This window comes from Ammodytes marinus, assembly GCF_949987685.1.
Source record: "Ammodytes marinus genome assembly, chromosome: 23".
In the NCBI taxonomy this organism is placed as follows: Eukaryota; Metazoa; Chordata; class Actinopteri; order Uranoscopiformes; family Ammodytidae; genus Ammodytes; species Ammodytes marinus.
Genome location: NC_137227.1, coordinates 8,033,085 through 8,057,118, shown reverse-complemented (window position 1 = coordinate 8,057,118; position 24,034 = coordinate 8,033,085). Strand labels below are relative to the sequence as shown.

General features: G+C 41.0%; 1 protein-coding gene across 6 annotated transcripts in view; it reads left to right on the top strand.

Moving 5' to 3' along the window:
- arap2 (ArfGAP with RhoGAP domain, ankyrin repeat and PH domain 2) overlaps positions 1-24,034 on the top strand; it is a 123,666-nt gene that overhangs the window by 50,875 nt on the left and 48,757 nt on the right. For all 6 annotated transcript variants that reach the window (XM_080052555.1, XM_080052554.1, XM_080052558.1 and 3 more), the window contains 4 exons: positions 2,437-2,522; positions 3,041-3,223; positions 8,704-8,878; positions 20,242-20,373. In XM_080052555.1, coding sequence (XP_079908681.1) covers positions 2,437-2,522; positions 3,041-3,223; positions 8,704-8,878; positions 20,242-20,373 — 576 coding nt within the window. The remainder of the gene's footprint in view (positions 1-2,436; positions 2,523-3,040; positions 3,224-8,703; positions 8,879-20,241; positions 20,374-24,034) is intronic.

Below are 24,034 nucleotides of genomic sequence, written 5' to 3'. Positions count from 1 at the left end.
GTAGACATGTCACTTTTCAAAACCAGTGAATGTCTCCTCACAATCCGCTACCTGTCTGTACTGTGTGTGCACTGGAGAAGAAACAAGTGTTAATAAAACAGCCTAGGCTCTGTAAAACGGGTATGTAAACAAAAGGAATGTAACCAAAGTGAAATTCCATTTTGTGATTTTTCACCAAACATTCTCCAGAATGGCTTACCCCACCTTTAAGTTGAACCCGCATCCCTCATTAACTTTACCAATACCTTACCTTTTCTTTTCTGCACTGTTGCTCTTGTTCCCTCTATTTGCTCTCTCTCTCTCTCTCCAAAAGCTTGGGAGGGCCACTCTCTCTCTCCTTACACACACACACGTAACTGCAGTGAACTCCTTTAACACCAGGATGCAAATTGTAGACACGCCTTCGCTGGCAACAGTTGCCATGGTAACGCACAAACGCAGTACTCATTGCGTTTGCTTTGTTTTCCCTTCTGAGTCATCAAAAATAAATGGCACATAAATGGAAGGGGGAGGGGGGGGAAGTATTAATTGGGGGGGGGGGATTATTCTCAGAGTCGTCGATTTATTTTTTATTTATCTTCTTTATTTTTTGATGAGTTGACCTTTTTTTTCTTAGTTCTACCTGAAAAGAGGTTTACACCAGGCTGTTTATATGGGGAAATCTCACCACACACCAGGCCACTTCAGCTTCATTACCCTTACACAAGTGAGAATGCTCCTGTGGTGCCGTGTGACTCAGTGGATGGAGCGTGGCTTTATAGCAATACAGCGGGGCGCTCAAGAGTGAAATAATTTCCAGCATGAGTGGAAGAATCTTGTACTTTGGGGCCTTTTTTTATTTGTCAAGCCGGATTTCTGTTGCCACGATCATTCCTCTCTTGGGATTGGACAATTTTAGATTTGTTCTGCACTGACTGCACCCAATAATACCAACAGCTTTACGTGTTTAACAGATTGGACTTAGCTTTTAGCCTCACTCTCCGGCTCAAGAAAAGGCAACAGAAACCGTTCCTGTAACTGTGGGGGCATTTTTGATATTGAAATGGGAAAAGGTCGCTCATACAGGTTAGCTTAGCTCAAACACTGGTAGTCAAGGGGAGCAGGTCAAACCCCAATTTTATGATTAATTCTTCTATTTACTATAGACTTGATAAAAACAGCCGCTTTCCTATAGTAGATGAAAGTTAAAAACAGGTCAATTGTTGTTAAAACGATTTCCTATTTAGTTTCTCTTCTGAATATCTTCGGTGACAAATCAAGAAAGCATCCTTCCTTGGTATCTGTGCTTTGTAGATCTGTGTCAAGAAGATGGCCTTTTTTTTTCATGAACAACTCATGGCTCCACAGTCTCTTTCACAGCTGCTCCACTTGAGCAGAGTCAGACAGTAATGAGATCAAAGCACAAATCAAAACCCTGAAAATCATCCACATTCCCACACACACACACACACACACACACACACACACACACGCACACGCACACACACACACACGGCAATAGTAATTCACATTTTACGCATATGGCGTGGTTTCTGCCAAATACATTATGCATGTACGTTCCGTCTTTGGCCATAAGCAACAACCCCAGAAGCCTGTCGTTCACCCAAATAAACAGGCCGACCCACAAACACAATGAATTACTCATGATTCATTAGCAATTAATGGCCCTCTCGTTCTGTGCTTTAATTTCCAATTAGCATGTGTCGCATGTGAGAGAACGAGCCTCCAGTCATGCTCCCGCTCTCCGTCTTGTAACTGCCTGTTTATTGTTTACTCCATCACCGCCGGCATGTGGTTCCTTTGTGTTGGTGTGCCCGCTGTGGACATTTCAGTGCATATTAAAAACATCTTGATTTTATTTTATTATTGCAAACTATTCAGGAACTAGCCCGACAGCCATGTTCTTTTGAATACATCTAATTGAGCTGTAGGCTTTAATAAAGGTGGGACAAGCGATTCCGGAGACAATCTGCCTTACTGTAAAAATCTGGTGTTAATACACAGCCCAGGCTCTGTAAACTAGTATGTACGCAAAGGGAATGTTAACAATGGGGGCCCACCGTAACATGTACAGTAGGTCTGTCTCATGTCTTCGTTGTTGTTGTTTTTATGTATCTATGTTATAAATCAATAAACAATTTATTTAAAAAAATTATAAAAAGGTGGGCCCACCGTACCATGTGAACACACCCATTTACAGAATCTAGGCTGTATATTAAAATCAGTTTTGTTTTATGGCGCTCTCACAGTATGGACAGGAAAGAGATTGTGAGGAGATATTCACTGATTTGACAGAAAGGGATTTTGTCAAAAAAACATTCTCTAAAATTGCTTACCCTACCTTTAACCAAAGTGGTTGTTTGGATTTCTGAGCATATGGATGTTTTGTGTACGTGTGTACTATACATCAAAGCCTTGTTTCTCCCTCTGTACCAGGACAGCACCGCTCCCTCGGCCCCAGTATCTCCAAAGTGCGCAGCCTGAAGTTGGACAGCAGTATCTGGAGCAATGCCCTGGTCGAGGTACGTGCTGTATGCTGGTTTTCTTCTAATTCTCACTGGATATAAACCCCCCAACCACCTTTCCTATAATACACTAATGAAAACCAACTAATTAAAAGCAACTTATGAATATTTTATTGCATTTCTACAAGACCTCTGTTTATTGTGATATTGAGATGAGATTGAGATTGAGATACACGGGGAACCTTGGGTGCTTGGCAAGATGTTTCCAATCCTACTAATAGGTCTAACAAAATGAGAATCCTTGTCCTTGACATTCTCAACCTGGAACAGTCGATTGCAAGATCATCATCGTGCAAAACCAAATAATTTAAATATTTTAGTTGATGCCGCGGAAAGTGTCAAATTATTACTATTTGTCTGCAAGTCCTGTGGGTGGGACGGGTGGTGAGGGGGGAGGGTTTGTAGGCCTGTCTCTGTCTGTCTCTTCGTTGTTGTTGTTTGTATGTTATAAATCAATAAAGATTTGACAAAAATTAAAAATGAGAATACTTGTTTACTTGAAACCCCCTTTATAGCTGTTCTTGGAGGTGGGGAACAGGAATGCGAACAGCTTCTGGGCGGCTAACCTTCCCGTGGAGGAGGAGCTGTACAGCGGGGCTTCGGCCGAGCAGCGAGCCACCTTCATACGCAGGAAGTACAGGGAGAGGAAGTACAGGAGGGTGCTGGAGGGCTACCATGGCCTGGAGCAGCTCAACCAGGTATAATGGTACAACCTCTAATGCCTTCCCCCCACAAACCTTGGCTGTGTTTTCGAAAAGCCCTACTAATACTCATACTCATTTTGGGTGTGGGCGTGTCAATATGAACTAAAATGAATATCAATGTATTTTCTTGGACGGTGACAATATATCGATATTTGTTTTTTTTGGCATTTCTATGCTTTATTGATAGTGTAGAGACAGAGTTGAAATGGGGCAGAGAGGGGAGTGACATGCAGAGAACGACCGCGGGCTGGAATCGAACCCGGGTCCGCTGCTGGCCGAGGCCCCATGGGGGGGGACGCCCTACCAACTGAGCTAAGGGCGCCCCCTTTTCTGTCTCTAGTTATCAAATGATTTTTCTTCTGAGATGGGCGCAAAGAGCAGAACGATTTCACCAACATTTCCCCAACGCTACAGTGTTAAGTGGATAATAGAATTTCCTCTAGCAGGACTAACGAAGGGTTTCTACTTATACTTTTTCTTCCTCCTATACTAGTTAAATGTCTCCAAGGGTACATGGCATACTACATTAAAGAGATCCGTTGAGCATGAAAAGGACCATATTGTCCTGACCTTTTGACCATCAGAATAACTGCACTATAAGTCTCAAAATGCCAAAGGGGGATGTGTTATCGATTTTGGAGAGTAAGCAGGTTGACGGTAAGGCTCTCTCTGCCAGTTAAGTTTTTTTTTGTTGGCTGCCACTTAAAGAGAGGGTCTTAAAAGCACTGAGCCTTCAAACAGCTAAGTTTCCACCTGCATCAGCATTTACGCAGATCGGCCCCTTTGCATTGTTTTCTTGAGTAGAAAGAGAGGGATGAAGATACAGTGAGAAAGAGAGAGTGTGTGTGTGTGTGTGTGTGTGTGTGTGTGTGTGTGTATGTGTGTGTGTGTGTGTGTGTGTGTGTGTGTGTGTGTGTGTGTGTGTGTGTGTGCGCAAGGAAGATATACTAGCAGGCTAAGTGGAAAAGTGGATTAGAATCCACAACAGAAAATGCTTGGGTTGGTTTTATTGAGGCTTTGCTTGCTTTTGCCGTATGTGTGTGTGTGTGTGTGTGTGTGTGTGTGTGTGTGTGTGTGTGTGTGTGTGTGTGTGTGTGTGTGTGTGTGTGTGTGTGTGTGTGTGTGTGTGTGTGTGTGTGTGTGTGTGTGTGTGTGTGTGTGTATGTATGTGGGAGTGTGTGTGGTGTGTACACACGTGTGAACATGTGTGCTGCTTCACTAAGAACTTGTGAATTTGCTGTTATAGTGGGAGGGTTTTTGAAGGCTTGTACAAGGAGAGGAAGTGTGACAGACACAGAGTGCAGCTGCCTAAAAGGGTTTCGGCCTGGTGGAGAATTGTGAGTGTGTGTGTGTGTGTGTGTGTGTGTGTGTGTGTGTGTGTGTGTGTGTGTGTGTGTGTGTGTGTGTGTGTGTGTGTGTGTGTGTGTGTGTGTGTGTGTGTGTGTGTGTGTGTGTGTGTGTGTGTGTGTGTGTGTGTGTGCGTGTGCATGTGCGTGTGACATGCTGAGTAAGAGAGGAAAAAGGTGGAAGTGGGCGGCTGTGTTTGCTGTCCCTCTTGTCTGGTCTGCCTTTATAAATGGGCTTAACAGATTTGATAGAGATCAGCGTGTCATACAGCCATTATACACACACACACCAGGACTCAACACAGTCGTGTGTATGTGTACTCGAAAAGAAAAAAACACACTCACAAAAATGGTTTTCGACTTATCTGAACATAAGACAATCAAATCAAATGCATCCTAGAATACATATACAAAAATAAAAAAAAGTATTTTTAACATAAACAAGGACACTGAGCCTAAATCTCACTTGACATGTTGGTTGAATTTGGTGTCACACTTACTTACTGTAACACAAGTGTGGAATATGAAGAAATAAAAAAGAGCTATATAAAACCTATTCCCCATGGGAGCCGTCCCCGGCGCAGGGACAATAACACTAGCTAATTTTCCTCATCGACATTCACGCAATTTAGGAATCACGCGATGGCATTTTAACAAGGTTTATGGGCCCAGGGGGTCGACGGAACAGATGCAGTAAATTACCCTTTAAAGTGTCAATTCATGTTAATGAAATGAGAATGATAAAAACGGCAGCAGCCAAGTGATTTATACCTGACTGCGTGAATATGTCTCTTACATAATCTCAGCCAAGGCATACTTTAGGTCTACGGAGATTTATTTTTTGCTTCTGAATTTGGTCCGCTCATTTCATGCCCTTGTCCACCGCTACGCTCCCTATAGTCAAGGGCCAAACCACGGTTGAGACATTGGCGGGGGGGGGTCCATATCCAATAATTTCTGACGCAAATTTCAAACAAAGGGTTTACCAGTTTCCCACTAAAACCAGCATAATAGCCTGTCCGAATCAGCAAAACAGCCAATAAAACCAGTCCATAATTGGTTGATCCTAAAAAAACAGAAATACCATATACATCTTTAAAAATACAACCACATTGCTATCATCGCTAAATGCTAACTTCATTATAAAATGTTGGTTTCGCCCCATGCCTTTAGTTATTGGGTCCCCAGTTCCCCATTAGGAGCTGGTTGTCCTGGTGACCTCCACAGAGAGTCTCCCCAGGCCACATGACCTAGAGGAAGGGCTGTGGGGGGTGGCGGTGTCAAAGGACCTTCTTATATCATTACACACCAGCGCACACACACACACACACACACACACACACACACACACACACACACACACACACAGAAACCCTCCAGTGGCTGCAGTAATTGCTATGACACGGAAGGTCATTTCCGGAGACGATACAGAAAGAAATAAGGCCAGGTAGCATCATGGGACTATTTTTGCCATGATCTGACCTCGTCTTGTGTGTGTGTGTGTGTGTGTGTGTGTGTGTGTGTGTGTGTGTGTGTGTGTGTGTGTGTGTGTGTGTGTGTGTGTGTGTGTGTGTGTGTGACTAAAACCGAGACAAAGTGAGAGTAAGTGAATAAAGTAATCATATCTTTTATGAATTTTTTTTCTTTCTCTATGTTTTTTGTTAATAGAAATGCACAGCACTGTCGTCATCCGGTTAGGCCTGCCTATATCAGATAGTACGATTTGATTGGTATTTCCGAATTTTCCCACATAGTAAATGAGCTCCAATGGTTCGTGCCCAGAGTAGTATGCGGAGCAACTTTAAATGTGAAAGTCTGAATTTCCAGGGTACAGAAACTGTGTACATAAGAAAAAAAAGCATTTGAAACATTGAAATATCTTTATGTCAGTGCAGGTCCTTTTGTGTGTGTGTGTGTGTGGGTGGGCAGGTTATATCGACAGCTGCTTTGTTTGTGTGTGCTCTTTGCCTGTGTGTGTGTGTGTGTTTTTGTATGTCTGTGTGTTTCTGTCTGCATGTGTGTGTGTGTGTGTGTGAATACGCTTCACTCTCAGACGGATCTTGCCTGTTCGTGGCCGATCGATGCTGGCTTACTGACTCGGTCCGATCCCATGAAAGGAGAGGTTGCTCTTTGAAGAGAAATCCTGCCATTTGCCAGCGACTCCTCCGTTGATCCACTTTGTCGTGGGTCATCGTGCTCAATGTCACATCAATTGACTGGGCTGATAGGAACAGACAGAGAGAGAGAAAGAGATATGGAATATTTTCTACAGACCTTTTTTTTTTTCATCTTGCTTTTCTTAGCCGGCCCTGTATGTGAAGCAGGTGAATCATTTTGACAAAAGCCAGTCTGTATGGCTAGACAGTAAACGTTAGTGGATCAGGACCTGCTGTTTCCAGGTGCCATCCACCATGGAGACATGCATAAGCCAGTGTTCCACTTGTTATAAAATGAACACCAGATTCTGTATTTACAGTTTGGATAAATTACTTTTGCATCAAGGATATTCAGAAATAAAGTCAGACACAGTCCACAAGACGCTAAGGTCTTCATCGAGTATCTTTTCTTCTTCTTAAGTTTGGTAGCTGTTCTTAAACATTATCTTCCATGAAGGAGACATTCAAGTTTTTGAAGATGTATTTGATTGGCAGGAGTCTCGGCCAATTGCAGCCTACTTTGAAGGTTTTTCGTTTGAACTTCCTCTTCTTTTTTTTTTCGGATTCAGGATTATATAGAGGGAATGGTTAACCCACAATATTCTGTTAAATCGTAAAATGTCTCCTTAAAAGCCCACTCAATTGTATGAAGTCTGCTAGTTCTGGTTTAAAAGATGAGTGAATTTAGCAGGCAAGGAAGGTGACTAATGGTGATAGTTTGTTTTTTACTAACATATAGTACTGTCACATGTCATGTTGCCTGAAAGCATTTGAAAGGCAACATGACATATTCTTACACATAAAACACAATTGTATATTTCACAATAATGGGATGCATTTTATTTTATGTCTCTTTTTAAAATGCCAAAGGACAAACTAGAAACTGAGCCTTTGTCGTGCCGTAAAGGCCTATTTATTTACACTTGTGATTTTATTAAATTAGTGTTGTATATTTTGTATTGCATGTCTTATTCGTCAGTTCCCCTTTAGAGGTTGTTCTTGTGTATCCGCTCCCATTCCCTGGTCTTTTTTCCTCAGTGTGTTCTTCTGTTGTTATTTGCTCCGTTCATTGTTATTCATGCCTTCGTTTCCCACATTTCCCTTCATTGAAAATAGTTAGTTTCATTATATTTAATACGGCCCATTTGTCCTCTTCTTATTTTGCCTCTGTTCCTTTTACGGGGATTAGAGATGTAATTATTCCCACAGGGAGAGTAAAGGGTTTGATCTTATTTTTAACTTCTCTTTGGAGATCAGCTGGCGCAACTCAATTCTAAACTTTATATGCTTTTTACCGTAGCCACTTTATAGACTCTTTGTCCTCTATCAACCTGCCAGGGATTTTCACTGGCTCATTGTCTGGGTATGTGTCATCTTTTTTTAAAATGGTATTAACCCAGCTGTTATTAAGTAGAAAGCTACTTAGAAATGCAATGAGCCGCGACTGCTCCTATTCTGTCTTTTTATTAGTCTTATCCCACCAGGAAAACATTAAGCCACAGGTGGACTTGCAAAGGAATGAGTTTTGTGAGCACTAAATATCAGCCAATCATACATATTTTAAAATGAGAAATAAATAATTATAACATCCACATAAATTATTGAAGTATTCTCTGTTTGGTGTTGAGACCTCATGGGACTCAAAGTAGACTGAGCGAAGGCATGGTACTCTTGCCAATTCCTTTTAGACAGATCAAGTCCATAACTTCCTATATTTACTCAATATTTACCTATGTTATCTCTGTTTCTGTGCTTTTTATTTATTCTGTTTTTATAACAATTTTATTTCTGCTCCCTCATGATATTCTCATGTTCGGTGCTTGGTTCTTACTAATGACTGTCTTCTTACTGGAAATATTTTCTGTTCTATTTTTCATTTGTTAAGCATTTTGTAACAGTGTTGAGAAAAGGTGCTATATAAATCAGTGTAAATATACAGAGCATGCTCTTGTGCTGTTGTGTGTGTGCACAGGCTCTGTGTGCGGCGGTGGTGTTGCCTGACGTTGTGCAGACCATGGCCTTGGTGTTCAGTGGGGCGGATGTGATGTGTGCCACCGGGGAGCCAGCCTTCTCCACCCCCTACCTGCTGGCCCAGCGCGCCGGACAGAGGCTACAGATGGAGTTCCTGCACCACAACAAACTCTCCGGTAAGCAAAACTAGACCACGGCTGAGCTCTTAAAGGGATAGTTCAGTATTTTTGAAGTGTATGAGGTACTTATGCATAGTTAGTGTGTTACCTTATGGAGATGGCGGTCAGCCCAGTCACTATATAGAGTTTTGGGGGAGACGTCGCTGTAGCAGAAGTCAGCTTTGTACTGTAGCAGACATATACAAATGCTAACCTAAAACTTAAATATATTTTCAATGGTACGTTGAACTGAGATTTTTAGATTGCCACCAGACTGCCGTTTATTTTTGTGTCACTCCGCCAATCAGCTGCTCTACTCCGAGCTACTGCGGATTATTGAAGAGACACAAGAAAACAAAAATACATTTCTAGTTAGTTATGCTCTTGTGTTTTATGGTTTCAGAAAGTCACCTGCTCAATGTTTTTGTGAGTATATATTTATTCGAAGTGACTACACATACTCTTTCATTTAACAACAAAAAGGAAAATACTTCCAGCACAAATACAGGGAACTTTTCCATGGCCAGTGTAGATCTGCAACTGAATATCTCATATATTCTGCTGGTCAGGAAAAAAAACAAACAAGAGCTGACGCACTTGGATATATCTGTGAGGAGGCCTTTTAAGCTAGGTGTGCTTGTTGGACTTTTTACAACCGTCGGCGCCACATTTATTCAACCCATTGTCTTTCTACTTTAACAAGCATGTTTAAAACTCACCCTCACTGCTGTGCCGCCATGTTTATAAAGCACAGTGGGAGTTTTTTTTTCTTTCTCTTCAGTGCCATGAATAGAGAATGAAGGCAGAAAAACCCACAAATTTGAAGCCACCGTTTTAACCAGAAAAAAAAACTCTCTCTTTCCCTCAACTCCCCTTTGTATTACTCACCTCATGTTGCTGGCGTCAGAGGCCCCGGCACAGATGTGCTGTGTCTCATGACGGCTGTGTTGTGTGTTTGTGTGGTCCCCACGTTAAGAATGGACTAGATTAAAGGAGGGAGAGAGGCCGGTGGCTGGCGGCCGCGGGGGAGACTTTTCTCGGGGACTGTATTTTTTTTACATAATGTATGCGCCGCATCTGTGCACACTGGTTGGAAGCGAGAGCCTGTTAGGGACTCCTAATTGCTAGCATGGGTCACATAGTGATGGCCATTACCTGGAGGTGTGTAGGAGAGACAGGCACACAGACACACACACGGACACACACATGGACATACAAGGACACACACAGACGGGCGTTGAGTTTTGTCCATCTGAAATGTGTAGCATACAGAGTCATGTGTGTACGCTCATTAGTTGTGTGAGGCGTCATCATTAACAAACAGACAGATATGGAGCGGAGCAGACTCTTCCTGTACTGATGGGTGTCTCGACTAAAGTGACCGACTGCTGCAGGCAAACAGGAGCGAGGTCACAGAGGATGCCAAGAACCAAAATGTCACCAGATTTACACTGTCCATTGGCTACACTTGAGATTTTGTCCTCGATAAAGTGCAGCACGTTGCAAGTTAGGACTTAATGGCCACAGTTAAGTTTCACCAAACACAAAAGATGTTACACAAAGGTCATATGCCACATTTAACATGATGGCTTGTTTATATACAATTCCTCTGCAACCTTTTTTTTTTGCCAGATCCCCAAACACCATCCCCCAGTATCCCTTGGAATTACTGAAATGTTTCAATTAAATGATGCACCACACACATTATGTTTAATGTCATGTCAATGTTGGCTTTAATTGTTATTTATTTTTTAATCTAAATGACAATCTTTCACCCCAGATATTAACCATTCCGTTACCATTGATTATAACCACTGACTTCCCTTAACCTTAACTAAAACTGTATTTGCCGGTATGGATGTTGTAGAAAACAATATTTTTAAGACACTGAATACCTGAGGTTTGTAATGCACTATCAAAGCATATGCAGTTGTGCATCCACCCAGTTCACATGCAGTCTACACACAAGGTCTAAGATTCTGGTGACATATCCTTTCAGAAGAACTAAAACCAACGATAAATTGATCCTACCAAAAAGTATTATCTGTGTCGCCAAGACCATCAACCTCCAGTGTCTTCTAAAAACTTTAACAAAAAACGAACAAAAAAACAATGAGCCCCATCGGTGCACTATGTGACTATGATTTTAAATGATTATGAACATGGACACTGTAGTTTATTTTTAGGCTATCCCATATACACTGCCCAGCTGACCTAAATGACAGCGTCCCCAACCTACAACAATAGATTTTGCTAAAACTAAATGGATCAGTTATCTTAGGAAAACAGTGCACTTAAAAAAAGGAAAATGCATATTATGTTTTACCTGTTTTCAAGGTTTTATACGATTAGTAGACAACTGATGAGTCAGTGGCTAGAGATGAGTCTCAAAGACAAGGTTTAGTGATTGTATGAGTGAAAGTCTGATAGCACTTAGTCGCAAAATCTATTTCAATAAGAATGCAATCAGTCAAAAATGAAAATAACAAGGCTGAGATCTTAAATCCCATGTGACCAAAGTGTTTTGAACTCAACAGACGGCAGAACAACACTGCCGTCCTTTCCAGCAGGGTTGAAAAGATGGTTGTAAAATAATATAATAAAACAAAAAAACACATATCTATAATTATAATTGAGGAGACCACAGTGAAGAACTAGTCTATTGTGGTGTGCTGAAAAGAAAAAACCATAGGCACGACACAAAGCGCTGTCCAAATTCCCCATTTGACATTTTCCTACTGCCATTGTCACATCGGACAGAGCTGTGAAAATAGTCTTCTACAATGTTGTTTTTGTGTGCGCTCGGAGCCCCCAAGAGTTTGCAAGAGAAATAACTGTGAAACATTTTGATTAAACAGAACTTTTTGGACTTGTTCAGTTGTCGAGCGCGGTTTTATGTTCGGCCAAAAAAAGCAGGGGAACAATTCAATACCCATATGACACCATCCCTACTGCAAAGTGTGGCGTAGACAGAGGGAAGAATAAAAGGAGCCACATAGCAGCCAATATCAAGGACAAAACAGTTCCATTTTTGTTTTCTTTCTTTTTTTTTATAGACCTCAGCCTTGGCTTAGAGCAGAACTTCCAATGCCCAAATGCAAGATAACATAAGGAGATATGTAGGTATCAGTTGTTTGTGCATACCTGTGGTGGCTGTGTACTTGGTACTCCTCCCTTTATTTAATCTTAAAAAACACCAAAACCCAAGGTGTGCAGTTCAGGCAGGCCTTCATTCAAACCGCCACATGGGGCTTTAAACCAGAAACTAAACTCAAATGAAATGATGTCTAACACGCTTCTATACCAAAAACCCACTGTCCCCCCTGGTGGGAGACAGGGATAAGCCTGCAGTAAACGCTCGTCAGACAGACACCCTGAACAGTTCTCACTCTGTACGGCTTCATTTGGAAAGTGAGTCTATCTCAGTGTGAGGAAAACATTGCAGCTTCACAGTGCGAATCAGGCTTCCAGTTTGTAAAGTAAAGGAACTGGAAAAAACAGTCCCCAATACCCATACATTCTGCTATTTAGTATGGTAGAAAAAAAGATTTAGGATGTTCCCAATTCTTGTGTTCAGAATTAGTATGCTTTAGAAATGCATATTTGGTCGATTCTGACCCACAATCCATTGCACACCAGAAGTGATGTCACATCGACGGAGCCTCTGTATGAAAACAACCAGGGATGAGACAGATATATAAGCAACAGGCAAGATCAAGGCGCATTCTTATGATGAAAAAACATAAAGTTAAAGTATGTCCCAATCATAGCATACTGCATGCTAATGAGATACATTTTTACGGTCAGCTGTAATGTACATATGTAGAATAGAAAGAGTAGGCACAGGGTCCATTTCCCATGGGTATTTGTACTAAGACAAATCTTTGGGGCTGCTTCTCCCAAACCCCTCTCCACTGTCCTGTCCCTCCACCGCGCCTCATTTGCAGCGTTGGGACGTCCACTAATGCTATAGCCATGGAGCATCACCACTTCATTAGCATTGACTGCATGCTATGTGAGTCTCTGCGGGTCTGGTTCAATCACATACACCTGCTCGCCCCAAAGCACCCTGGGATACTGCTGGAGCATGTACATTTACATATCCCCATCCCAGTTTCCATAAAAAAAGGCCCATGGCAGCTCTCTGAGGCAGTGTCTCTTAGCATCTTAGCAACCCCTGTGGGCTGCTTCCATGATGCATCCATACCTTCTAGCCAAAGGCCTCCACTGGGGTTGGTTTCTTGTATATTTTTAGGTTCCTTTAGCATTCTTTATGTCCACTGTATTTCCATATGTTACACCCCGAGAGGCTACGTGGGCTACATGAAGGAAAGTTAAACTATGGGAAATCTGTATCTTTCAAGTCTTGTTTTGGATGCAAAACAACAGTTTTAAAACATGCATTTTCTATACAGACATAGTGTCAAATCATTGGCCCAGTTCAGGTAAGATTTGTAAAAAAAAATTAAACCACACTGCCAAAGTCAAATATTTTTCAAAATAAATGTAAGGCAGAAATCACATCTAACCATGCAGTCACCAGTGACATTAGCCAGTTTGAACATTGTGATGGTTATGACAAATGTCCACAAATACTGTGGATGCTGTACTTAGAGATATGTGAAGAGAACAGTTTCTGAATGCTAATTAACAGTTTAATTGGTTAAGGAAACAATACTGTCAGAGGGATCTAACATTTCCCAGAAATTCAGTTTTTTTACACTGCCTCCACACTAAATTGCAAGTCATTCTTAATGGAAGTATACAGAGATGGGACCAAAACTCAAATTGTACATTTTCTTAACACCAAAATGTGCATTATTAGTGGCAAAATGTGTCCTTTTCCCCACACCTTGCTGAGTCATTGAACAGGTATAGAGCACTGCTGGTGTTGCTAGTGTTGCTGTAACATCCAGGTCCAGGGCTTAAATATACACAGGGGAGCCATTTGGCCCACACTAGAACAGTTTTATGAACACACACCAGAAGTTTCAAGAAGAACACATTCAATCTCTGTAATGGTCACTTTCTGTGCCGCGGCCACTGGTCCTTGTCCGACTAGAAGGTCAGGTTTCTCATTGGCTTCTTAAATGCTGCAGGTGCCCAACCTGCTAAAAATCAATCAACACACTGGATCCTTTTATACAGAATACAGACCTGTAACTGTTCCTCTGTTGTCATTGCATTGAGAATCTCCAGAACATACCGGTTGTTGAGTAAAATGTCTCAAAGTCACAAAGGATACCTAGGACAGTTCAACAACAAGCTGACAATAAAACATTGACACATGACAACCTTAGAAAGCTGTCACTGCATGTGTTGGCAAACTGTTGCTTAGTTACACATCCAGTAAGGCAAGGCAAGTTTATTTATATAGCACAATTCAGACACAAGGCCACTCAAAGTGCTTTACAGGGGCAAGATTAGAATACATAAAACACATTATAAAACATATAATTATAACAATTAATTTATAATAATTGATAGGTTTTATATAGCGCTTTATTGCCTAGGCACTCAAAGACGCTTTACAGGGTTCCTGGTTCAATTCGTTCACACACAGTCATACCGGTGGTGGTAAACTACGACAGTAGACACATGGACATATAAAGAAAGTAGTAGGAAAAGTAGACAGGTAGCAACTTTAGCAGTAATTTTACATTTCTTTTTTCCCCCTGTAGGTCCAATATTCAGACTCCTTTCAGTCCTGCCTTCACCAAACAAGGAAGGAAATATATGACTCCTAAGCTGCAAAATGCTTTAGAATGTCAAGGACCACAAGCTAGCACCAAACTGTGTTGCAATGGGCAAAGTTGGCAATAGCATACAGTTAGTCACTCAGACCTTTTTCAAGCTTAAAGCATTTTCAGAATGCAGCCTAAAGATGCAAAACAGCCCCATTGACCTGAGGGAAACTGATCATTCTCTATGAGTTTGTCAGTAAGCAACACACTTTACACTAAACAATGTCATTTAACCCGTTGTCTATTAAATACTAATAAATAGAAGCACGCGGCTTTAAAGCAGCTGCGTGTAGAGTTCTACACTTAGATGCCTCCCAGACACTGGAAGAAAGCAGGACAATCCTTCCCTGGGAATGTCATACATTTCTATAAACCAAGACGTATGCCATTAAAACTATTTGTAAGCTGCTTAACTCCCAAAGAATAATACAAATTATGGCTTTTTTTACGATCGCAAATGAGATTTTCTTTGTGTACTGTGTCTTGCAGCAAGGCAGTGAACCCCCCTGCCAGCTCTCGGCTTGTAAATCTGTGGATAAAAGGCTCAGCTAATGCCTAAATCTGTAAACAGAGCTAGGTAAACATGTAAATAAATAGTGCTTTCGTGGCGGCTCTCTTCACTCCACCCAGGAGGCCAATGTACTGTAGAGAAAGCCCAAGCTAAACAAGCCATGCCTCTCACCGTTGACACAATTCCACTTATTTTTTAAATGACACACCGCGGATGTGAAGCCAGAGAAGTTTTTATTGTTGCCACCCATAGCATCCCTGACGCCTCGGCATCTCTGAATCTCGCGACGCATTAAAAATTTATCCAGCAGGCTTTCTGGGTGGATAATAAAAAAAGATGAAAACACACACACACACACACACACACACACACACACACACACACACACACACACACACACACTCTAAATCAGAGGCCCCGCTTCATCTCGGGTCTCCATTCCACCCTGTTCCCTGTTGTTAGCAGAATGGCAAAGCTCTGCCAGTTTTCTTTCTTCTGCAGCGCTTGTTGACGTTGTTTATGTGTTTGAACCAACAGAGACACTCTCCACACTTGACTTTTAGAGGGGTCAAGAGGTCATATACGCTGCTGAGGATTTTCACAGTTTATTTAATTAAGATGTTTTTCCCCCCAGTGGGAGCGTATACTGTATATATGTGGATAGTTTTCATTTAGAAAAAGAAAGGCTCACAGCTATAAAGTGTTTGTGTATCCATGTGTCCTCCTATCAGAATAGCTCAAATAAATAATAGATTAGCTTCATTACATACACCCAAGGAGTGTATGTTTTCTGCACTTGGAAACGAAACACAGGCTTCTTCGCCTCCTTTTCCCCCCTATCTTTAGCTGACTTGTACGTATGTTATCTGCGCTTGTCGTGCATATGTTAGCAATTTGTGCTATCATTGACCGTGTGTGTGTGTGTGTGTGTGTGTGTGTGTGTGTGTGTGTGTGTGTGTGTGTGGCTTAGCTCGTATCCCTGTCTGCGAGGAGCGAGTGCCTCTCACTCTGATTACCCTCACACTGTCCACTGCTTGTCGTTCGACCACTTTGTGAGCGTTGCTGTGGGCGACCGGATGGCTAATTGAGCACTCTGTCATGTCACCTCCCTTCACTATGGGGACCCCGGCCAATCAGCGCAAGGCACAGACTTTCTCAAACAGCCGCCCCCACACACACATCACAGCCCTCATCTCTACACAGGCCAGCTTTAGAGGCCCCCAGGGACTGTTCTGAAGGCTCACACATAGAGAGAGAGACTCGTTACCACTGATACCAGCTTATTTACATTCTCTCAACCCCGAGTGGCTGGACCTGTGTGTGTGTGTGTGTGTGTGTGTGTGTGTGTGTGTGTGTGTGTGTGTGTGTGTGTGTGTTTGTGTGCGTGTTTTCGTGTTGGACTCAACTTTCCCCTTGCAGTCTGCTTATTAAATTCTGTCAGATTCCATGTATTTACGACTCTTGCAATTGGAAGACACATTCTCTGTGTTAGATTCAAAGACCGGATTACAGATGTTGCTAACTTAACGTCACCCGGGATTTATGTCACACCCTGTCCCTGATTATTGGCTCTGCATTCTAACCGCCGCGTCCAAACTATAGTACACTATTATAGAAATGGCTACAGTGCATAAAAATGACTGTAATGAATAGCAGATATATTTTATTTAGTTGATTTGACTGCTACTTGCTACTAGCTGGAATGATCATTGATGATGGGTTGCTTTTCATTTACGATTGAGTATTTATAATAATGACCAAGTTGGTGATCCATTCACAAGTAGTAATAATATATCAGTAAGTAGAAGCCAAGAAGAGTAAGGGTTTTTATAACTTTTAACACTGAATTAAGCATACGGTTCCAGTCAAAACAGTTGCACATCAGCTGAATTTTGGAGTGTTTAAATCACAGCGAAAAATAAATTAGAGTGCCTTCATCTCCAATAATGTGACTTAATAAGCGATATTTAAATACAAGCCTGGAGATTTGATTGGATTGCTTCGAAATGGACGTGGCTTTGCAAATAAAGTACATTGTATGTTAAATAGCACATATAAATGCCTGTTTTTGGGCAATCCAGTGATTTGAATATCTGACAAATAAAAGTAATCGCTATTAATGAAAGAATTGGCAACATGGCCCACATTCATTTCCCCAAAATAAACATAACTGCAAAACTCTGATAAGGAATATATCCTCTGAGATATTTAAGTTTAAAAAATAATACTTGGAAAAATGAAACCGAGTTCTTAAATGCGAAAGGGCTTCACTTTCATTTCATTTAATACTATTCGGCTTAAAACAACTTTCATGTAGGTGCTTGTGATGTATAACATCCATGTTGCTCCCTTTTTATGGTATGTTGATGTACATTTGCATTACTATTTCACTACTACTTCATAGATTATTCATATGCATTAGTTTGACACAGTCTACACACACATATTCAGACCAAGCTGTGTTTCCTTCTCTTGGAAAGGAAATGTATATATTGTGTTTGTATTTGTGTTTTTGCTTTGCATTTGTTCGACTCCACATCATTGCAAATGAAGGTCAGTTAAATGAAATGAAAATGAAAAAAATAAATATATATATACATAAATATATGCCAGGCTTTGCTGCGGGGTCAGTGAAGGGGTGGAAATGTCACTTCAATTATAAAGTCATTTCAATTAAAGTCATTTTACCTTGGCTTGATGAGAGGAGCTGGAGGTGGCATAGATACAATCTGTAAGATATATTGCCGCGGCAGGGATAATGGAACCTCAGAATTCAAGCTAATTGAATTTGAGAACGATAAGGTTGACTGTGGGGAGCTCTCAAAAGCTATAGCAGGAAAGGCTGAGTGGAGAGAGAAAGCTATGAAGAAAAGAGGGGAAAGCGAGGGAGGAAGAGAAGGCTTTTCATTTAAATGAACAAAGATGAGGAGATGACACCGTGTAATAGACTCATTTTGAAACACACAGCACGTTAAGGATTGAGCCTCCAAATGCTCTGAGAGAAACCTTCTCTATGACTTGAAAGAGATTGACCACATGAGGAAAGTAATAAACAGCAGTTTTTATAATGGTGTTTTTTTGCAATGTGTTGAAAAAATAGATAATACTGCCAATCTCGTCTGAGGCTTATAGGGAAATGCTGTCCACATGGAGTCGAGAACACTGGCTCAGACAGCAATAGCATAGTTTGAGTTATTCTTTTATTAATTTTTTATAATTTTCTTATCCATCTGTGTCTATTGCTTCAAGTCCAAAAACCTACAAACTGCTACCATGACACCTATAAGTTGTGGGTCTCCGTATCATGAAACAAAGTATCTATGAAATGTACCAAACCTGTGAAAAAGTCAATAAATATGTAGATAAAAAAAGAAAAAAAAGAACAGCAATAGCAAAGCTGGTAGGGATCAAGCCCCAACCTCAGCGATTTTTACCAGCATCCAATAAGGAAGTGACCACAACTGTAGTAACCAGGAAGTGCCACTGGGGGCTGTATGCAGAAGACTCCAATGTTAAACATGCCATTTTCACAGCATTATTAAACCTATTTCAGGCCTGGATTAAAAAAAAACATTCTAGTCTGTATGTTTAGTTCATATCTCCATCACAACTCTGAGGGGGGTGAATTTTTTTCTACCAGGCTAGTTTTTTATCTTATCTGAGGTTAAAATGTATTGGCGCGATCTCTTGAGTGACAGCTCTCCGCCCGTTGTCCCTCATTTTGCCTCGGAGGTATACGTCAGCTATCTCCCTCCCCCCTACGTGAGGCGGAGTAAAAATCTCACAAAATGGCGACGCGCACAAACCAGGATTATTGGATGCCGTGTGAATAACTGAGGTCAGCCCGGATGCTACATCCATATTATTTACTATCTATGGTAGGGATTCAGTGTGTCAACAATGGCGAAACGTGTCATCAACAAATACTTATACCTTCATTTTATTTAACAGGAATAAGAGTCGATATCAAGATAAAAATGCATCTGGGATTAGTTCTATCCTGGTCTGAAAAAATTCCCATCCATACCCTAAATATACTGTTGGGAAGATGATTGACATATAATGGAGGCAGGACATTTCAACATGATGCTATCTGGATAATAACATGTGCTATTGCTGCAGTAATACAGGCATAATGCAGTTTCCTACAAAGTGCCCTGTGGGACTCGCATTCTTGATTTACTCTACTACAATGGCTTCTGATTAAATATTCTCAGTGGAATCTTATCATGGTTATATTAAGATATTGCATTACCATTTTACTACATTTTTCTTTCTAATTGAATCATTCTGAGCAATTTCAATTATATAGTATCAAATTAGTTCTGTCTTTGATCGCATAACGGTTGGGATGTTAACTTTTTTTTTTTTTGCATTTGATGTCAAGATGATTTTATATGGTATTCCAATATTGTTGAATAGTCTGATTAATGTTGTGACATCATTGTGTCATATTGCTCAATTCTAAATGCAACATAGGCTGACTGTTTCTTTTTTTTTAAAGCTAAATAGAATTCTAGTGTGTCATTTCCAAAGCATCAGTTTCTTATGAGTTAATTAAAAATCAGTCGTTTCAGTATTGTGCCTTGTACAATGCAAATTACGATTAATCCAAAGGGTTTTTAAATGGTGTATTATGATAAAGACGTATACACATTTTCAACCCATGTAGTACATCGTCATCCTTCAGTGTATCTAAAATTGTCCAAATTACAAACATGGTTTTCATTGAATACTAGGATTCACGTGGGGTCAAGTATGGTACAAATACTGTTTTAAAATAAGCATTTAAATATTAAAGTGCATGATAACAAGGCAATTTCACATTCAACGTCTTTGTTGATTGTAGCGTTAGTGTTTTTACCACACCAGCGCCTGCTGTCTTTAAGATATTTGCCAGTACATGCTAGAGGAACATGCATTTGTTTAGGAATTTATTTTATGCGTTTGTTAAATTACCCTGGTCCAAAACCCATTTAAAAAAAGTTCCTTAGTTGGAAAGTTTTTAAAGCTGCAGTTTTAGGTGAAACAGTGGCACTGAATCAGAGTGCTGCACCACTGCCACCATTGAATTCCCTTGGGGGACATCCATTGCCCTTGCTCCATCTCCTGTGTCTCTCTTGTAGATTTCCCCAGCCTGGAGCAGTGGAGTGAGAGCGCCCCTCTGTCTGAAGCCTCTCTCTTCATGGATGGATTCCTCTACATCTCCTCCTCCGGCCCGGCCAAGACCACGCTGGACCAACGCAGAGGGAGAGACGGTCAGTATCAAAACCCCCTCCTGACAAGCCCCAATCAATCAATCAATCAATCAATCAATCAATCAATCAATCAATCAATCAATCAATCAATCAACCAACCAACCAATCCATCAGTCCATCTGTAAAGCAGTTTAGTTTACACTGTGTGTTAGTCAGAAGGTTCTGGTGCAGTTTAAACGCTGATCGATCAATCAATCAGTGTCAAGTCCCGTCAGCTGTCAAACTGCCAATGGCTTTCTAATCTGTGTTCACCTAAACGCTCCAGTCAAAATGATCAATGAATCTTGTCTTTTCACATTGCGTTTATGCATGGGATAAATACTTGTCAGAAAGAAGTGTGTTCATGGTGTCCCCCTCCCCATGAGGCTTACGGCCTCCACACACATCCTGCGTCTACCTCTAGGGCGCGTCGCCTTCCGTTACTGCTGCCTCTCTCGCGCTTTTTTCGGACACACATACAACGTCTCAACTGCTGCAGCGCTGCTTTTAAAAGCCCTATCTTTCTACATAAAGTTTTCATAGATACTTCCCATTAAAAATGGGGTTCTTTCATGTCATTTATGATGCATATGATTGATATTTAGTCTAATATTGAGTCGTGACAGTAATCCGTGTGCCCCATTGCCTTTTTTTTCACATTTTCGCTTGTTTTTGAAAGGGACACACCAGGAAATGGTGAAACTACAGCGAAAGTTGCCGGTATGAAGTCAATATGACTCTCAGCAGAGTATTTCTCTATCAGTTAAAGCAGAGAGAGACGTGTGTCTCTCAGAAAAGGTAAAGTTTAGCGTCGCTGCAGACTCGCCTCCGACGGGCATCAGCAGTGCGTCTGAGGTTGGATGTGTGGCTGCTCTAGGTTGATTACACGGTCAGTGAAAAAAAGGCAAACGCGCAGTAGAGGCGCAGTAGAGGTAGGATGTGTGTGGAGGCCGTTACTCCTCTTCACAGCAGACCCGGGTTAGAATCCAGCCCTGGGGTCGTTCTCTGCAAGTCATTCCCGTCTCTACCTCATTTCATCTGTGCCTCTACAAAACTTGTCTTATAAATTTTTTTTTAAATACCAAAAAAATTAAAAATCTTTGATAATCCAAAAAAGTAGATGTGACATGACTGCATTTCATTCCATGCAAATTTGACTATATCAATCGTGACAACCTTTGATGGTCTAAGAGAGACATGACAACTTTGGTACAACCAGCCCTTTTCTACATCTCTACCTGAGAGATGCACAACTTCCGAAACCTTCCAATACTACTTCTTCTTCTTTTTGTTTTTTTTCCAAGGCAGTTGAAAACTTTTAATCAGGCTTTCCAGTTCACACCTAAAACTTCTCAGCTTGCTGCTGCACCTCTTTGCTCTGCCAGTGGGTCCCCCCCCCCCCCCCCCCCTTTCTCCCAACAGCTGGAACGCTCTGGGGCCCGTTGGGTAATTAGGAGAGGGAAGCCGGTGCTGGATGTTTGCCCCTGGGGAGAGAGGTGGTCGGGTTGGGGGATTGAGTGAGTTGGAGAGGGGGGGTGGAGCTTGGAGCTACCTGCCACTTGAATGAGCTGAATCTCCTATACATCTTCTTGAGCAAGACATCCATCTCCATTTCCATCACCCCTCACATATACTTCTGGAAAAAAATTAAGAGACCACTCCAAATAATCAGTATCTCTTGTTTTACTATTTATAGGCATATGTTAGTTGAGTAAAATTAACATTTCGGTTGTTATACTATTAACTGCTGACGACATTTCTACCAAATATCCCCCCGAAAATATTGTCATTAAGAGCATTTCCATAATGTAATGTAGAGATGAAGATTGAAGAAAATTCCAGACTGGTCTCTTAATTGTTTCCAGAGCTGTATACCCTGCTCGCATGCCACAAATAAATTCCACATTGTCTAACCTTATGAGATTTTTCAAAACCTTCAAACCTGTAAACTCAATATAATAAGATACATTGATTCATTTATTAAAATGTAGCTTTCAAAATGGACACTGTGAACACATTTGAAATATTTAAAATTCAAATGATTGCAGATTTGTTTGGAGACAATATGATAGGTATATGGCATCAATGCAATTTTAAGCTGCATTCATATTTTTTGCCCCTTTGGCTGATTTCCAGTACAAACCAGGAGCACAGCCAGAATCATGCATGTACTTAAAGGTGAAGTAAGCGATTTATTTATCTTAATATAAGTGTTAAATCGCTCTTTATTCATACAGTGATCACTTACATAATGTGCGCGTTTCATGAAGCCGATCTCTCAGTCAGCTGCTCTGCATGTAATCGGCAAATAACATTTTTGGGGGATCCTGAAATTAATATCCAATCACAAGAGAGAACGCTACAAACCGGCACCCGTCTCACTCATGGTCTCACTGCCGGTGCACGTCAGAGCGACAGATGGGTGAATGTTTATGCGCCTACAATGGCGGAGCAGGTAAAAATCCTTCCCAATGTCTGTTTTGATGGTTTTTATCATGTTTTATCACACTTATGGATCTGAGATTATGCTAGATAACTCGCTGCTTGAAGACTGCAGTGCATTAATGTGGTGACGTAGGGACGAGCGAGGGGACTGCTAACTGCAGTAACTGACAGGAAGTTAGCTAAAAGAACCATTCCGCTTACAGCACCTTTAAGCTTCAAATAAGGCCACACTACAAAGTGTCACATATCAATTCAAAATGCAAGGTTCAGGTTGTAAGGAAACAGGTTGAAAGTGTCAGCACAAGGTTGACTATTGTCACATCCAGAAGACACAGAGCAACATTAGCATTTCTTTTTTTGGAGTTGTGTCCAATATTCACTGACATTTGACATGTTTTGGTTTTTTCGCTTGGAGAGATATCTGGCTCTTAAACTGCTATATGCGTCACTAAGTGCACCAGCTAGTTGTTAACTGTCCATTTGCTTTTGGGTGCAGGACAATCATAGTTGTTTTTGTTGCTAAAAACAGCTGCCTGCATTTGGAAATATGGTTTTTGAGAGTAACATCAAAACTGATGGGGTTGATCAGTATGAGCGACCCCTTTTACATTGCAAGTAGATATTGTTGCATTGGTGTGTACAATGTTATTAATAAGTGCTGCTTTAAAGGTGTTAAAAGGCTTTTCGGTGTGTCATAGAAGTGAACATTTTCTAAAGTGTAATCTCATAACTGATTAAACAAACTTGCATCTGTATCCCTCGAACAGTTAGAAAGCTACTTGAAAAAAGTACTGTTTGACTGTTGTTGTTTACAGCGGCTGGGCCCCACAGTTTGGCTTACACACATATTTTAGTCTTACCTTTGGTTCCAGGTACGTTAAGATGATTTAATTTTGATTTATGATGATATAATTATTAAATACTAAAAACTATAAAGACACTATTAAAATATGTTTTGTAAACCAACTGCAGGCTCTACAAATGCAAACAAATCCCGCTCCCCTGAAACTGCATAGTGCACCTTTAAGTCAGCATTGTAGTTGCAAAATATATCTGTTCTTTCTGTTATTAATTTAAAAAAAAACATTGTTATGAAAATATGTGGTTTCTTACTCCGCCTACAGCGTATACAGCTTGAGATGGAGAAGTGTTACAGGTGGCCATTTTGTCCGGATCCATTTTAAATCCTGCCCCAACTCCCAGACATTCTCCCCCTCACCTCAGATAACTGCTCTTA